The sequence below is a fragment of the Lepidochelys olivacea genome (assembly GCF_965140295.1).
Source record: "Lepidochelys olivacea isolate rLepOli2 genome assembly, chromosome: 10".
NCBI classification, from domain to species: domain Eukaryota; kingdom Metazoa; phylum Chordata; order Testudines; family Cheloniidae; genus Lepidochelys; species Lepidochelys olivacea.
In genome coordinates this window covers 73,132,317-73,150,839 of record NC_140420.1, presented here as the reverse complement: position 1 = coordinate 73,150,839, position 18,523 = coordinate 73,132,317, and the positions used below count along the sequence as shown (strand labels likewise).

At 46.9% G+C, this 18,523-nt stretch overlaps 1 protein-coding gene across 2 annotated transcripts in view; it reads right to left on the bottom strand.

The window, feature by feature from the left end:
• The window catches only part of ST8SIA2 (ST8 alpha-N-acetyl-neuraminide alpha-2,8-sialyltransferase 2), a 40,688-nt gene that overhangs the window by 13,999 nt on the left and 8,166 nt on the right, over nucleotides 1–18,523 (bottom strand). For both annotated transcript variants that reach the window (XM_084641204.1, XM_084641203.1), the window contains exons 2-5: nucleotides 10,894–10,956; nucleotides 8,568–8,693; nucleotides 7,718–7,975; nucleotides 916–1,209 (exon numbers count right to left, since the gene is read on the bottom strand). In XM_084641204.1, coding sequence (XP_084497330.1) covers nucleotides 916–1,209; nucleotides 7,718–7,975; nucleotides 8,568–8,693; nucleotides 10,894–10,956 — 741 coding nt within the window. The remainder of the gene's footprint in view (nucleotides 1–915; nucleotides 1,210–7,717; nucleotides 7,976–8,567; nucleotides 8,694–10,893; nucleotides 10,957–18,523) is intronic.

The following is an 18,523-nucleotide window of genomic DNA, read 5'->3' as shown; positions in this document are numbered from 1 at the left end:
GACGTAACCCCCTGAGGCGTAAAAGGAAGTTAAAGCCCATAAAGCTAGTCTCAAGCAATGAAGTTGCCACTTACGGTGATGGGGTTTTATGAGGTGAATGCATACCCACCAAGAAGGGGGCTGAAACCACCAAAGTCATTTCACACGGGCTACTCTGGAACAGCCATCAGATGGTAGCAACTTTCCTTCATTCCTGACCCAGGCTAGATTGGAATCAATAAAAGGCTTTGTAGCCCATTCCCAATCTCCTGATCCAACTAGCTCCGCAAGGACCATGCCTGTGACTGAGACAGAAGAATGGGGAAGGAGCAAGAAGATTAATCACTAGCTAAGCTGACCACAGCACAAATTCCTCACAGGGAAACAACAAATACGCCAGTCAAACTGCAGGTCTGAAAGTTACGCTGATCGGAAATCCAAGCCTAGAGCCAACAAAGCATTCACAGCCTGAGGGACACGGTGTAAGGTTTGCTATCACCCCAAATTCCAGGGCTATACACAAACACTTCCTGCAATGGGACCAGAGCTGGGAGCCTCAGCTTGCAAATGATCTAAAGCGAGGGTTCTCCATCTCTGGTCTATGGACCATCCATTGCACACCCAGCCCTTCCTGGTGGTCTGCAGAATGAAACACCGGGAGACTTGTAGTGGGTTTGGCTCAAGCCAGCTCCAGCACAAAGCGCTCTCACTCGAGAGGTTCATGAGATACCCGCTACTAAAACAATATCAGGAACATTCTGCTTTGTTGGGCCTGCAGCCCATCTGTGTCCAACTGCCAAAAACTGGTAGTAGATTAGCCAAAAAAACCCCACAGGTCCCCATAACCCATCCTTGTCACTGAGAAGCACCTGCCTAGTCCCCAGCGCAGTGTCCCGGCCCAGCAAGAGGGATGGGGAGCCAGGCAGGAATTCTCACCCTCGGACGGCGTGCAGCAGGCGCAGCGAGGGGTAGGCGGTGCGGACGTTGACGCGGTGCTTGAGGATGAGCTCGTTGACCCATTCCACGCGCTCCTTGCCCCCTTTGGCCATGAATGCCGGGATCCAGAGGATGCTGCCATTCAGGCTGTGGAGGTGCTGTAGCAGCTTCTCCCGCCAGGTCTCGTTCACCAGGTCCTCGAAGGCCCGTTGGATGACAGACGGATTCATAGTCACAAGGTCTGTCTTCATCCCCACGTCCCAGGCATAGTCCTGAACTGGGGCCAGATTACACCTGCAACACAGGAGAGAGCATCACAGGGTGCTCCAGGGAAGGGGAAGGACACACATTAGTCGGTGAATGTTAGCACTGGGGAAAGGTGCCTGATTGCCAGGCCTGGGGCTGCACAGCTATGGCACAGGCAATGCCAGGGCAAGCTCCCTTGCAACGCCCCGTGGCAGCGTGCTGCCATCCTGCCCCGGAAGGACGAAAGCGGAGCTCCGTCAGCCTTTGCCCTCTCTTCGCAGCGACCACCAGCAAAGGGGCCAAACAGCGTGGTGGTGACGCGGCAGCCTCGGGTGGTGGCGGAACACAGTTCTAGGGACCAGGAATGCCTCACTTTGACTCCTGGCTCTGCCACTGACTTCCTGTGTGACCCTGGGCAAATCCCGTAGACCGTGTCCCCTGCCTGAACGTCGGGATAGCAACCCCAGAGGGATGTTATGAGGATTGCTTAATGTTTTATAAAGAGCAGGGGAATGTTAATGTGATGAGGACACCTGCCTATTGGCGGAGTCTGTTCAGCGAGCTACATGAAATGCCTTTCAGTCACTACAACCCCAGGTCAGACTCATAGCAGATACTTTGAGGAAAGACCTTCTGCATCCCATTACCAATTCCCTAGAACATGACCTATCAAGAGCCTGCTAGGAATATTAGTGACTAACTAATGGCCCCTGGGCACCTGACTATGTTGCGAATGTGACTTCAGAGCACACAGTACTAGAATGTTATAGTAGTCATTCAGGTCAAGGCGATGGTTTTAATACAGAAAAAAAACGCTATGATCAGAGCAAACTCAGGAAGTGTGTGTGTACCAGGCCAGAATGTGGGGCGTGTGTCTGCCTGCATGTATGCGTCTGTGTGCATGGGTCTACATTTGCACAGCTGGGTGAACGGCTACATCTGTGCATATACAGGCCTACATTGGCTTTTGAATGTGCGAATGCGTGTGTGAGTATGTCCGTCAGTTTGCATGCGTGTCTCTGCGTGGATGTTCAGAAATGTCAGGGCATGAATTTTTGGTACACATGTATGCTTGTACCGACATGTATCTGTACATGTGCACAGTTAACAAACACAAGGTAACAAAATACCTATGGTTACTGCTATGACAAATTTGAATCAAAGTGATTCTTCCAGAGCCGGGAAACCCGCTCTGCAATAGAGGTCTTGTGTGTCTCATTGTACCAGTATCACAACAGCCGGTTCTGACTGTCAAGTGGTGTGAGGGGCACAGAGTCCACTGTTACCTCTCATGATGGTATGTGCACCAGGGGGAAGGGGAGACACACAAAGCCTGCAGCTTGCAGGAGCAGCGCCCATGGGGGGGAGAGAAGAGCTGGTCGTGTAGCCTCAGGAAAGCCGCAGTGGCTGAGGAGCAGAGTGGGCCAAGGCTGGCTCTTTCCAGTGAGCCCTCCTGCTGGAGCAGAACCTGACCGAAAACAGAGGGTGCACCAGGGGGCTGGGCATGCTTGTGAGTGTGTGCATTGAGACACCCATCTCTAGTGACTCGGCAAGTCACGCCAAGGAACTTACCGCACCGGAGCATGCAGAGAGCTGCTCTAATTGGAAGGGCTAGTGATATCCTGTGAGAGAGTTTCCGTCTCGCCCGGAATGACAGTGTGACACCTGCGGTCCTTAAGTCTAGCCTGGCTGGAGTAATATTATCCCGAGTCCCTTCTTCCCTGCCCGGCAACTGTGTGTTAAACAGCAGACCCCACAGTACCAGCAATGATAGCGATAGCAGCAGGAGGTGGAAGCCAGGGATATCTGCGATTGTGGGCTCCAGAGGGCCAGGCTGCTTATGGGCTGCGACTTTGGGAAACCTTTGTGCAATGCAAGAATGGGACGTATGCACGTGCGCACACACAAAAGGAATTCACTCCTGGTGCTCTGGAAACTCCTCACACTCACTCTGTCTGTGATTCCAGCCCACGTGCAAGGGCACGGAAAGCCGTGAGGCACTGTGACTGAGGGCTGCATTTGCATTGAGCTGGGACAAGATCACCCCCTTTCCCTGTTGCTCCTGATGGTGGAATCCAAGTCACTTATTTCTGTCGCTTTGGGTGTTGGACAGATGACTCTGCTGAACTATACTGTGCACCAGAGCCTGGTGCTGGCAGAATGGAGTGTGTGAGCAGCTGATGTGGCCTCACAGGGCCCTGAAAGGTTGCTATGCTCCTGACAATGTGCCGAAAACCCCAGAGCACCCCTACGCTGCCTATCACATGCATTTCTGTCTGCCTGTCAACTGAAGGTCTCAAAGCACGTATTGAACATAGATGAATTAATCCTCCCAACTATCCCTACAGCACATCATTATCCCCATTTTACAGAGGGGGAAACTGAGGCACAGATAGATTAAGTGAAAGCAGAAAGCCTGCAAGGAATGGAAGCCGGCAGGGATCAGCAAGGAATGCTATCTTTTGGAGGTCAGACGGTGTAGGGATAAAGTGAGAACTGCCAAAAGCCAAGCAGAGTTGGATCTTGCAAAGGGAATTAAAACCAACAGTAAAGAATTCTATAGCCATATCAATAAGAAGAAAGCAAGGAAAGAAGAAGTGGGACCACTAAACCCTGAGGATGGGGTGGAGATTAAGGATTATCTAGGCATGGCCCAACACCTAAACAAATACTTTGCCTCAGTTTTTAACGAAGCTAATGAAGAACTTAGGGGTAGTGGCAGGGTAGCTAATGGCAACGAAGATATAGAGGTAGAAATTACCACATCCGAGGTGGAAGTCAAACTCAAACAGCTCAATGGGACTAAATTGGGGGTGGGGAGGCAGATAATCTCCATCCTAGAATATTAAAGGAACTGGCACATGAAATTGCAAGCCAAGTAGCATGGATTTTTAATGAAGCTGTAAACACGGCGGTTGTACCCTATGCCTGGAGAATTGCTAATATAGTTCCTATTTTTAAGAAAGGGGAAAAAAGTGATCAAGGAAACCACAGGCCTGTTAATTTGACCTCAATTGTATGCAAGGTCTTGGAACAAATTTTGAAAGAGAAAGTAGTTAAGGACATAGAGGTGCACGGTAACTGGGATAAAATACAACATGGTTTTACAAAAGGTAGATCATGCCAGACCAACCTGATCTCCTACTTTGAGAAGATTGATATTTTTGGACAAAGGAAATGCAGTACATCTAATCTAATTGGATTTCAGTAAGGCATTTGATACAGTTCCACATGGAAAATTAGTTAAATTGGAGAAGATGGGGATTACTATGAGAATTGAAAGGTGGATAAAGAATTGGTTAAAGGGGAGACTACAACAGGTTGACTTGAAAGGTGAACTGTCTGGCTGGAGAGAGGTTACTAGTGGAGTCTTGGGACCAGTTTTATTTAACATTTTTATTACTGACCTTGGCACATAAAGTTGGAGTGTGCTAATAAAATTTGCGCATGACACAAAGTTGGGAGATATTGCCAGTACGGAAGAGGACCGGAATATCATACAAGAAGATCTGAATGACCTTGTAAACTAGAGTAATAGAAATGGGATGAAATTTAATAGTGCAAAGTGCAAGGTCATGCATTTAGGGATTAACAACAAGAATTTTACTATAACCTAGGGACTTATCAGTTGGGAGTGACAGAGGAGGAGAAAGACCTGGGTGTATTGATTGATCACAGGATGACTATGAGCTGTCAATGTGATGTGGCCGTGAAAAAGGCTATATAGTCCTAGGATGCATCAGGTGAAGTATTTCCAGAAGAGATAGTGAAATGTTAGTACCATTATCCGAGGCATTGGTGAGACCTCATCTGGAATACTGTGTGCAATTCTAATCTATGTTTAAGAAAGATGAATTCAAACTGGAACAGGTGCAGAGAAGGGCTACTAGGATGATCTGAGGAATTGGAAACCTACCTTATGAAAGGAGACTCAATGAGCTTGTCTTGTTTAGCCTACCCAAAAGGAGGCTGAGGGGAGAAATTATTGCTCTCTATAAATATATCAGCAGGATAAATACAAGGGAGGGAGAGGAGTTATTTAAGTTAAGTGCCAATGTGGACACAAGAACAAATACTTATAAACTGGCCATCAACAAGGTTAGGCCGGAAATTAGGGGAAGGTTTGTAACCATCAGAGGAGTGAAGTTCTGGAACAGGTTTCCAAGGGGAGCAGTGGGGCAAAAAACCTAACTGGCTTCAAGAATGAGCTTGATAAATTCATGGAGAGACTGGAATGATGGAACTGCCTACAATGGCATGTGTCCCATTAGCAACTACCAGTAGCAAAAATCCCCAATGGCTGAAGACAGGACACTAGATGGGGAGGGCTCTGAGTTACTACAGAGAATTCTTTCCCAGGTATCTGCCTGGTGGGTCTTACCCACGTGCTCCCTGTCTAATTGATCACTAGATTTGGACTTGGTAAGGAATTTCTCCCTGGGTCAGATTGGCAGAGACCCTGTGTTTTTGTTGCTTTCCTCTGCAGTATGGGGTACAAGTCACTTCCAGTTTAAACTAGTGTAAGTGGTGAATTCTCTGTAACTTAAGGTCTTTAAACCATGATTTGAGGACTGCACTAACTCAGTCAGAGGTTAGGGGTCTATTACAGGAGTAGGTGAGCGAGGTTCTGTGGCCTGCAATGTGCAGGAGGTCAGACTAGATGATCACAATGGTCCCTTCTGACCTTAAAGTCTATCAGTCTAAGTGACTTACTCAAGGGTATGCATAGTGAGAAATAGGATACAAGGGTCCTGATTCCTAGGTCCTTGCTCTAATCGTTAGGACATGCTGCCTTAATGGCTAATAAACTCAAAGGAAATACAGGGACTGAAAGCCAAAGACATGGCAATCTGTGTGCCCAGGAATGCAGGAGCCAGCTCTCCTTGTCACCATCTCTGCTGACGCCTAGTCTACATTGAAAACGGCTGGCTGGCATGGTTATGCCGGTTTAGTTGTACCGGCAAACCCTCCTAGTGTACATTCAGTTCGTTCCAGCGAAAAGAGCTTTTGCCAGTAGAGTTTATTCTGGTTCCCTGAGCAAAATAAGTTATGCGGCAAAAGCACTTTTATGTAACTGCGTCTACACTAGGACTTTAGTCATAGAAATGTTGCAAAAAAATCACCCCATCAGTCAACCTTACTATACTCGTTCCTAGTGTAGACCTTGCCTAGGACAGTTGTCACCATCACTGCCATAAGACCACTGGCCTAACCCTTACTGTGACCACGACGGCCTTTGTTTTCTAGGCTGGCTTTTGTTTCATTTCAAGCTGCAAGCAAACTACCCGGGGACCATTCCCCAAAGATCAGAGAGAGGCCCTGGGTTCCACTCTGACCCACAGAAAGGTTGGGTTGGCTGTGTTCATCCAGAGGGCAGAGGTGGCATTATCTTCATTCCCACGCCTTTATAAGCCACTGACAGATTGGGCTGTCTCCATAATAGACTTGCCAGAAAGCAAATGTCTGCACAGACATAAATCACCAGCAGACATGCACAGCTCCTCAGCTAACACATCTGCATAGGCTTGAGGGATAAAGAGGCAGGATCTTTTCCTTCTCTCTCTTTGCTACTGCAGGTGTTATTTTGACAATTTAGTGTGTGTGTGTGAGAGGCGAGGGTATGGTAAATGTTTGGTTTGTGTAGGGATGGTATGAGTTTCTGGAGGGGCAGAGGGAGTGGTACATCTGTGTGCACATGGTAGCTTGTGTATGTGTGAGTGTGTTTATGCGTAAGAACAGAGTGTGTATTGGGGTGGGAGTGATGCATGTGAGGAAGGATTGAGTTGAGGTGTCTGTGGAGAGTGTGAAGGTGACAGCTGGAGAAGGTAGAGGGTGTTTGTATAGGAATTATGTATGTGTCTGTAGGGGTGTGTAGGATAGGGTTTGCTTGCATCCAGGCGGTTTGGCAGGGGTGTGTGTCATCAGTGCTCTGCCAAGGAGTGGGGGCAGAGCGTGTTGTGGGAAGAGAGTGGTGTATATGAGAAGATGTGTGGGTTTGTAGGGTGGCCGGGGCACAGTGTGTGTAGGGTGTGAGTGGTGGGTGTGTGAGAAGGACGTGTGTGTCTGTGGGGGTATGGGAGGGTGATGGTGGAGGTGTTCATGACTTGAAGGGCGTTTATGTGGATGGAGTGTGTGTGTGACAGTGCGTGCTTGTGGAGTGCGTCAGGTTGTGGCGGGCAGGCTTGTGATGTTGTGCAAGGCCCCCTTCTGAAGTACTCTGGGTACATCACAGCTCTGGCTCCTTTGCCGACTGTTTCCAGCTCTTTGAACTCATATTAAACACTCCCCGTTGGATTTTGTTCAGTGCCCATCCTTCCCGTCCTGACAAGGGGGCTCCCTGCACTCCTTAGGGCACACCGTAGAAAGGGGAAGTGAGGGTGGAGGAGCGGGGGTCGGAATACGCGGCACTCTGTCAGTCCCCCAGTGACAGGAAAGGCTCTGGCCCAGTTGCCTGGCTTGGAGCCTGGGGGTCCCATCCCTGGATCCCTGTGTGTTTTGTGGGAGGGAGTACGAGCCCTGCTGTATGGGAGGCTTGGCCTCTCTGACCCCTCACTACCTGATTACGAAGCTGTGAGCATCGATTTCTCTCCCGCAGCCACTGTTCAACAGGATCCCTGAGTTGCCCACTATGGCGCAGGTCCGGAAGTGCTTGCCCTTCAGGGGCGAGGTCCTTGGCAGCAGCTCATAGAGGTTCTGTGAGACATTCATAGTGCTGTCCCGGTCAAAGACGTAGTGGATGACGTCCCCGGGCTTCAGGGTCCCCTTCAGCACTGAGATGTCTTTCTCCGCATCCAGGAACTTCAAGATCTGTTTCCTTGGGAAAGGAAATAAAACAGATATAGGGAAAGCTTGCAGCACGACCTATGACTGCAAAGCTCCCTCCTCCTGCCTGTTTATGCTCCACAGCCTGGCTGCAGAGAGACTGACAGCCTTCAGGAGCAACTCAGACTTTGGCACCTTTTCCCACCTGCTACCGCATGTGTGCTATAAAATGGTGCCCCATCTTAATGTCTGCATCTCCCATGCCCCCCTTTCCATCGGAGGAGGTCCTTAACAAGCCCATCACTGCCGGTCTCCTCTCCGCCAGCAGGGGTCACTGTATTTATGCACAAGGTGGCAGATTTCCTTCCCCCCATGAGTGGCTGATCATGGTGAATCTGCAGCGCCCTCTGGCCTCTGCTTGTCTCCAAGAGCGGAGGCTCAAGCGTGTGTTGCTCTGTTAACGCGACGTGGCTGAGCTGGGAATTCGTTTCCAAGTGATCGCTTACAGGTATGAAGGCTAGCCCAGCAGGAGATAAACATTTTATTTCTTTCTTGACTTCTTTAGATGATATACAGAGGCAATTTGCCAGCTTGCACTGGGGAGGACCAAATCTGTCTCTTGTCCTATAGGTAATTACCAGTACCTGATCTTCAAAGAGAGTGTCTGGTTGTGTCTCCATCGGAATGAAGCTGGTTTAATGTGCTTAATGCTTTCATTACTTCTGTCAACAACAGCTGGAGATGAAGAGCCATTTATTACTACTTCAGCTCTAGAGAAAAGAGAGACAGAGAGAGGGGGAGAGACATGATCCGTTAGCTTCCCAATGGCATCTCTAATCGCTCTGAGGTGGCTGGGATTCAAACTTCTGTAGAAAAGCAAAATTGCGGTTATTACCTGAGCAGGGAAGGAAAGCCTATTTATTCTCTGCTACACACACACACAAACACAGACACAGACTTACACAAATACACACAGATTTACAGACAGACACACAAACACAGACAGACTGATACACACACAGACTCAACAGGCAGACACACAGATATACAGGCTCTCACACAAACAAAAAACACACAGAGATTCTCAGAGAGACTTAGACAGCCACAGGCACGGATTCACACGCGGAGATTCTATACACAGACAGCAAACACAGTCATGCTTACAGATGATGACACAACCAGATACACATCCACCCACACGCATGCCCGTCTCACAAATGACAAATCAGATCCACCCCTTGTGGTGGGTTAAATTCACATCAGAAAAACGTGCTCTTTACTTCACCCCAGCAAGAGAAATGAATTTAGCTGAGATGCTGGGGATCGGTACTACTGGCAAATGCCCCATTACAAACAGCAGGGCTCTTTGATAACTTTTGTTTCCTTCAGAGGAGAACAATGAAATTTCATGGCATCTACTTTGTGCTAGGGCACCAGACCCTGGCAAATGACTGGTCGGGGAGGGCCAGAGAGCAGTCAGGTACCCAGGTGTTGCAGCTCTGGAGATGATCATTGTGAGACCCCAAATTTAATCACTGAATCAGCAAAACAATCAAGGCCCCAACATTTCAATTCAATTTGCATCAAGTGGCCTAAATGATGGGAACCGCTGCATGCTTTATGTCTGCGAACCTCCCTCCAAAAAGAATAACCGAGAGGCTTCTCAGGAAGCAGAGCATGTGTGTGCAGCCCAGAAAAACCCTTCACACTCCAGAGTACACTGAAAAATTCACAGCCAGAGTGTTTGCTGCCAGCTAAGCAGAATGTCCCTCCTCATTGCAAGAGGCCACTCTCAGCAGGGAGAGAGTTGGCAAATAAAGAGATTTACACCAGGCAGATAAACACCCCAGAGGGAGAGGAATTACCTCTAGAGAGCACCTCTAGGAGACATGGGGTGAGAGTAGAAAGGGATGCTTTTGAATGTACCATGTAAAACTGTCCTGACAGTGAGCTACGGCTGCTGAGGGCATCATGACATAAGGCTGTGTCCATTCACAATGGTGCAATGTGTGGTACAGCAGTGCTGTGTTGATTCCATTCCTCCTGGAATGATGGCTGCTCTCCGTGGGCCACCTTGGCAATTCACTGCCAGTTGAGAGGAGGCTTGTTTGCTTCAGGTACAGATGGGGAATGATTGACGGGAGATCTCAGGCACATGTGAGGATATTTTGGGACTCCTGCTACTTAATATTTAGGGAGGCAAGCTGAATATATTTCTAGATGCTAGTTGTCACTGTGTGTGTATATACAAAATAGCAAAGTATGATCTGCGGAGACTGCCAACAAGGCTAGCTATCAATCTTGCACTTCACCACATAATCTGATCTCCTGCAAGGCAAATTTAGAAAATGCAAAAAATGCCAAAGTTAACTGAGTGGAGAAAACCTTCCTAGCAATAACTGATTTTTTTTTGTGCTTGATGCTTTTCGTATTTTGATGAAGTGTGTGGCATCGCCATGTCACAATGCAGTGCGATGACACCCAAGCTACCCAATTATAGCACATAACAATATTGTGATGACATGGGATGATCTTGCAAATGACCTAGAAGGCACTGAATGCCTGTAGTGTCACAGAATGACTTTGTGATGGAGTGATGTCTCCGTGTCATTGAGTGCCATTATGATGCAACAGAATGACAGTCTGATGTCATAGAAAGAAATCCCTTTTGTAATACCATGGTGGAAAATTGCAAAGGTGGCAACTTTCCCGCTGACTTATTCTGTACAATAAGTAACTCTCTTCCATATTCTCAATCACTGCAACTTGCAGATCCTTGGTCATTTTTGCAAATAATTATTGCATTGAATAGAGGGGGGAGAATGATTAAGAAATGTAAAGCAGAAGGGAAAAGAAACAGATACATTTGCTAAATAGGAAGAGTACCATGCAGCAAAGAAGAAGAAGAAGAAGAAGATTAATAGCTGCCTTAGAGCAAAAACAAATGAACACAAAATCTAATTTACAAACCTATTAGATTTGCTATGTAAGCTGTTCACAGCTGATCTGATTGTACCTCTGCCTCCAGAATTCCTGCAAGACAAAGGAAATGCATTATTTATAAACCCAGCTCCTCTTTGCAAAGCATTGTTCAACAATCAAGAGATCCTCAAAGCTGCTACAACACTCACACTTCACACCATCCAAAATGGCAACATCTAGGGGCGCTTGGGAAGGGGTTCTCATGCCCTTCTTCAGAGTGGTGCCCCATTGTGACTAAACCAAAAGTGGGGAGCAACCCTCTTCTGGTAGTCCAAAGAATCAGTTAAAAGTCATGTGCATTAACCACTTCAGAGTGCCATAGGCTTCAAATAAAGGGCCTGATCCTCTCACCCTGACAAGCTGCACGTGGAGCAAGACAGGGATGGGCAGCACAGGATCTTTAAACCACCTTTATGCTACCCTGATCCTAAGGTAGGCCACGGGTCAGTCCAGCCCAGTTCCCAGCATGCCCCTCTAACTTACACTTGACTGGCCCAATGTGGCAGCTGCGGATCAGAGGGGAGCAAGGATTCCCTAGCCACACCCTTTTTCACCTGGCCATGCTCATATAACAGTGACTAGAAGTGAGAGTCACATAGGAGCTAAATTTCCAGCCAATGGTCATATGTAGTAACAAAAAATCCTCAGATGGGCTGGAATCCCAGACCCAAACAGCTTCATAGAGAGGAAATTTGGATCCGAATCCTGATCTGAATATCATGGTTTGGGCCAGTCTCCAAATAGAAGTGTGTGTCTGTAGATGCCCCTTTCACCGGAGGATTTCATAGTACTTCATGTTAGTCCAGTTTTACAGGTGGGATCCAGAGGCTGAGAACGTACACTGGAGTCCTCTTTTTCCTCAGTCCCCATCCCATCCTGTCCTGTCCCTAGAATGTTGTCAGCGTGGGCAAGGGGAAGGACTAGTTTAATGGAGGAGGGTGCTTTTTTGGTTGTTTGTTTCTGTGGGTTCATACTCTGAGTTTCAAACTAACATCAAAACAGCCCAGAGCGCTAGGTTTTTGCATGGTGTCTGCCACTGCCACAAATAATTCACAAAAATAGCTTTGGTGACCCTGATGGATGACCATCCCATGGCAATGGATACAGGCCGAATCTCAGCCTTTGACAGTGGATCCCAAGGGCCCACTGACTCATTTACAAGCCCTGGCTGGGGTGGACAGCATGGCTCCAACCTGGTCCTGATCATTTCTCTCCAGCAGATTCCAGTTGAGTGATGAGTAACTGCTCTTTATCCTCCCCAGCCCTCAGAGGCTAAGTGCCTCAGTGGTCAGCCCTGGCCCCCATCCTTTACAATGTACAGAAGAGCACTTCAGCAGAAATGGTCAGATTCCATGGCCTGCTCTGCTACCAGCATGTTGACTAGACCCCTGGCTAGATTACACCTCCCATCATGCACCTACAATGTGCCACACAGCTTAGTCAGAGGGAGGACTGCACTGCATCATGGAAGCTGTAGTCTGGCCAGAGAGCCCAGCCCACTGGACAGAATGGTGTTATCAAGCAATGCAAATTTCAGCTCCCATGAGGCACCATGCCACAATAGAGAAATGCAGTTTAATGTTAAACTGACTCAAAATAAATGTTTTGGGTCAGTACAACAATCCAAAATATTACATTACCATTCAAACTGACCTGAAAGGAAATATGTCATGTCAGTTTTCCCAATGGAAAATCAAAAATTTGCAGCAAAATCATAATTTGTCCCCAGAAAATTCTGATTTTTCCAAAACTCCATTTTCCATCAGAAAAATTCCCAACCAGCTCTATTAATAATAACCTCACCCACCATCACAGGTGTCTGGCTCCCAGATCATCAAAGCTGTGCACAGCCTAAGGGTCACACTAAATACATCTCTGCTTCTCAAGAACTAGGTAGCAGCGGTGGCTAGGAATGCCTTCCTCTATCTCCAGGTCGCCAGGAGACTTCACGCTTCACTCTCCGAAGAGGATGTGGCTAACAAGATCCACTTATAGACTTGACTTCTGCAACTGCTTTTATCTTGTGCTGTCAGTTAAGGCCAACCAAAAGTCTCCATCCTGTCCAACAGACAGCAGCCCACCTCCTGGGCGAGTCACGGAGAACACATCACACCAGTACAGTCTCCACTGGCTTCCTGTGCCCAAGGCTGGCTCCAATTCAAGGTCCTGGTATTAGTCTATGAAAACCTTCAGGTCAGACTGTGGTACCTTACCACAAATAGTCTCAATGAAATCATGGGGACTATTTGGTACAGCCTATTATGGGCTGGACTAGATTACCCAAATTAAGCCTTGTCAATCACAATCCTGAGACCACTGCACTCACCAGAGACACAGAAACTAGATCTTCCCAAAGTCAGACTCTTGGGAGCCGGAGATAAGACATTTCTCATGCTGGGTCCTAGGCGAATGCAACATTCTACCAGGGGAGAGGGCGAAAAAACAGGACAAGTGTCCAATCTGCTGACTGCCGAGCTCACTCCTTCTTTAGCCTGGCATTCTCAGGGAATTGGCCCCCAGTTCCTACTGATGCTCAACAGGAGTTGGGCATGTAACTCTCTTAGACCTATTGCAAAATAACAGCTTTACATCTTTTGTCCTTAGTTTTCTGTGCCCATGGCCTAGGTACTAGATGATTGTGCTCTATAAGTACTAAAGCTGCTCAAAAGATTTGTTTGAAATGTTCAGCTTTTCAACTGGACATTTTTTTTTAATGAAAAATTCCCTTACGGGCCTCTTTTCTCCCACAGCCCAGCTGCACCAGTCCCAAGGGGATAAGCAACAGAAAAGAAAAGTGTACTGTACCTCCAGAAATAATTTAAGTTGGGAGTGAAAACTCAGGGAACTGGGAGACAGGTTCCTTGTTTTATCTGAGCTGGATCCTTACCCCCTCTTAATATCAAATCCTCTGAGCAGCTCATCTGGGACATGTTGCTTTGGAGCATGCCACCATATGCAGTTTCCTGCTTCCCATAGGACACTGTATATTATCAGACTGGAGGGATCCCTCCTGTAACAGCTTTTTCATTCCTTTGACAAGTCTGAGAATCAACTGCTATTTCATCTCGTCAAGGGGTTGGCAGGGCTGATTCATTCAGAGAGCATTTATCAAGCATCCATTTTAATAGGGTTCATCGCAGGGTGTGAGAGCAGTCTAGATTAGTGTGCAATCTGTGCATTCTTTTCAAACACTTGTCCTTTGAAGAAACCGCCCAAATGGGATTCACGCTCCCTCACACTCTCTGTAATACAGATAGGAACTGGATTAAGGGCTTAGAAAGGGAAACAAATAAATGGTTGCCCAAAATCTCTGCAACACACAGGAAAGGGGAATCCTGAGAAATTAGGAGAGGGAGAAGACCCTTGTGGCTGCGGCTGTGTCAAGCTGAGAAGATGGTTAATCAGTGGGAATGATGTCAGTGGAAGAACCCAGCTCCCTAAGGACAAAGCTGTATTGACCCTACAGTCATGTGACAAGAGGGAATGTAAAATGTGATCCATGGCAGATGATCACCCCGAGCCACTTGTGCAGAGTTCTATTTCCAGTGCTCGCTGGTTAATAACCTAATAGAATAACTTCAGGAGAAAACAAACAACGGTTCTGCCTGTAAATATTTCTTGTACTTGCTTTCCCCTTTTTCTCATCAGCGTTTGTCAAGTTTTTCTCCCGAGGGTGGATTTAAAGCTCATAGTCTGGAGGGTATGTGAATGCCAGTCATCCAAGCCCATCCGGGGTTGGAGAGGTATCCTCCCATTTACATCTCTAGCCTGAGGGTATCTAAACCAGTTCTGGTGACTGCTCTCACATAAGGGAATCGCAGAAGAACTCTATGCCCTATGTCTCCAACCTGGTGGCATCTCAAATGAGGGACAAGGTGTGGCCTGATGGAAGGAGTTCAGGCAAATGTTTCATTTCCCCAGCTGAAACATGCAGCAGATACCCAACTTGAGGACATCTGCAATGCTAGTCATGGTCACTGCAGCAGGCACACAGCTGGCATAAAGGATTCTGGGTGGCACTCTCTTGAACTAGGCGGGCAGCTGAAATGCTGCCCAGGGTGACTGCGCCAGGCCCTGAGCTGATTTCATTTATTCTTCACCATCACCTAAAGCCTCAGGTGTTGACCACTGGTTTGGCATGACATCAGGCTTGATGGATCAATGGTGTGAGCTGGGGAATCTTGTTTCTCTCCAGTGAATAAATACTAAAAATATGATTGGACTCTGCACCTTTTCCTCTTTGCACTCTAACATTTGGATACTTTCCCCACATCTCCTCTCAGTGTACAGTTCAAGTCGTCATGCAGCATGAACATGGTCTGCAGGGCTGCTTGTCTCTTCCCAGTTGGGTCACTGGGCAGCTCTCCAGTGGTGACTGTCCAAGCAAATCTACTGTTTAGACACTGTGATCCTGACAGGAAAAAGATTTTTCCAGGTTTGTCATGCTCACAGACAACACATGCAGGGCAATACCCCTGGGCCACTCCACTTCACTGCCCTGCAGAGAGGAAAATACTAAAAGGTGGGCAGTGCTAATTAAAAGGAATAATCAGAAATTCAGCCCATTTTACTCTTGCTCAGTTGATCCAGACTTAAATCTCTCAGCCTCACATGGTAAAGACCAACCACTATTAAAGTTATACGGACAGACGTTGATGTAAAAAGCTTCCTAATGCTGCATCGCTGTATTCACTTATTGATCTAAGTGTTATCAGTTTGATCTTACTGTCAGCCCCACAGCACACTAACCTGCTTCCCAATTCCATTCTCATAGCTCAGGTTCTTTGACTTCTGTTTGGAGAGGTTTCCCAGTGACCAAGTAGCATAGCTGTATGGTAGTTCTATATCATGGATGAGTACTCTAGGCCCTTTTATTTTCGCTTTGAGGTGGTGGAGCTGAATTTGGGCTATGGAAGGTGTTATGTTGGTCAAGAAGTGCTGTATAGAAATGTAAGGTGACATGATTTATATATCACAGGATGGGGAGGAAAGATTGTCCCATAGTTCAGACTCTAGAGTAGAATGAATCGTTTATGATGAATAATTTATTTGAAGAATTTTCTATTCACAACTTGTTTGTGACCAGCCTGTGATTTTTCTCAAAGGCACTTTTTTTTCTGAAATGATTTATTTACTCTTCTTTGGGAACGATTCTTAGTCTGTAGCTTATTCACAAGCCATGTGTTGTGAGTTTTCAATATGCGAGTTCCAGTCTGCTTTGATTGGACAACTAGGTCACGTTGCATATTAGGATGAGTGGAACTCTGGAGGCAGTTTTCTGGACCAAATTCTCAGGATTACGAATTTGAAATATACTCCAATATCCACTTACAATTCACAGTTGCCATAAACATCCTTGCCAGTCAGCTCATTCACTAGAATATTCATGGAAAATGAATACAAAAAGGGCACAGTAAAAGCGAACTGGCTGAAAAATTACAAACAAAGCTCAATGATCGTTTTTGCAATATTCACCTCGTTTTAGTGGCTCTATAGCTAGTTCTGCCACAGACTTCCTGAGTGACCTTGGGCAAGTCATTTTAGCTCTGTCCCTCAGTTTCTTCCCTTTGGAAAATGGAGACAATCATAGCTACATAGTCCATGGCGGTAGGGGACTGTTAAACTAAATTCAAGCCCTTTGATATTCCCAGAAAACAGGTTCTATCAAGGTACAATGTATCATGGTTATAAGTGATGATCTCAAATACTGATTCATTAAGTTCCACCACCCTCCTTTGAGCCAAGTACATTTGATCATCTCCCTATGACAGATAGGGCAGGGAAGGTAAGTGACTTGGCCATGGTCACCCAAGAAGACAGTGTAAGAAGCAGGAACAGAAACTCACACACACTTATACACACAAACACTCAGGCACAGATTTACACAAACAGAGCCATAAACTCATACACAGACACACAGCCTTACAGACAGACACACAAACACATGCATACACAGACACACCTACACACACACACACACACACACACAGAGACTCAATATGCAGACACATAGATATACACACACAGACAGAAAACACACAGATTCTCAGACAGACACAGGCACAGGTTCACACAGAGATTTTATACAGACAGCAAACACAGTCCTGCTCACAGTTGCTAACACAACCAGATACCACCCCCCACCCCGACATACCCCATCACAAAATGACAAATCAGATCCACCTGTTGGAATGGGTTGAATCCACATCAGAAAAAAAATGGCCTTTCTGTTACCCCAGAGAATGAAATTAATTTAGCTGAGATGCTGGGCATTGCATACAGGAATTGGTACTAGTGGTAAACACCCCATTATGAATAGCAGGGTTCTTTGATAAGTTTTCATTGAAATCAGACCATCTTTGCAAAGCCTTTTGATATTGGTGAATTGGCAAATTCCTACCAAAAATGTTTCACTGATGTTTTTCTGACTAGCTGTAGATTTGGGGTTTTGGCTTGGCTCTTTACAGAGATAGGAGCCAACTGTAAGATTTGGGTTTAAAGTATGAAATCCCCATCTGCACCCCAAAATGCGTAGGTGCTTGGATCTGTGATTTTGCGTTGGGACAATGCCCAGGTGTGATGCTGTTTGGTGAAAGTTCGGCTTGAGTCCAGCAAGCCTGACTGTGGATGGTTCAGCTGGGCTTCAGTTTATACATGAACCTTTCTTCTGGACATGTGATTCTGGCTTGAAAATTAATTTGGTTTGTCTCACCCTGTTCTCCATTGGAGCATATCGCAATACAGCACAGCTGGCTCAAGACAAGGCGAGCTGTGGAACAGCAGTGGGTGCTGTGCATGAGGAGTGAACCGAATGGACCGAACAATGGGGGAGCCAGGAATGGACTAGCAGTGGGCATCAGAAGTGAAGTGAGGTGCACTGGCAGAATTGTGCGTAGCCTAGGACTGGGACAGCAGCGGGTTCTGCAGGTCAGGCTGGTTGAGGTGATTTGCAGAGCTTGTTGGGTGCTGGCCTGCAGTATGCCTGGTTCTCATAGGGTGACCAGACAGCAAATGTGAAAAATCGGGACGGGGGTGGGGGGTAATGGGAGCTGAAATAAGAAAAAGACCCAAAAATCGGGACTGTTCCTATAAAATCGGGACATCTGGTCATCCTAGGCTCTCACCACCTGTCTTAGTCCTATATTTCCGTAAGTACTAACCTGACTCACAAGTCAGAAATAAAATCCAAAGTCAGTGGAGAAGTGAGGGGATCAGAGAAATAGTTTTGACGCTTGAGGTCAGATACTTAAAGGCCTCCTCTGACGCCACTCCTCCCAAAGCCCAGATTTGTCACTACCATAGACACATCTTGCTCGAACGTATCCCATTTCACAACCCACTGTAAGGAGTCAGAACATTTGATAGTGGCAGATTGTCCATCTCCCCCTGCCCAACTTTTCAGCAGTGGCCTTTGCACTTGTCACTGCAGGGTATGAAAAAGACCAAGATTGAGAGGACATTGGAGTGGGGGCCATTAGAGAGACCTGTCAACTCCCACTCTCATGGCAAGTGAGGTTCTCTCTTTTGGGATTAGGAAATTGTGAATGCATTTCTCTGCTGGGATGAAGGACCTGGCAATGTGTCTCAATGAAACATTTGAAATCTTGCTTACAAATGT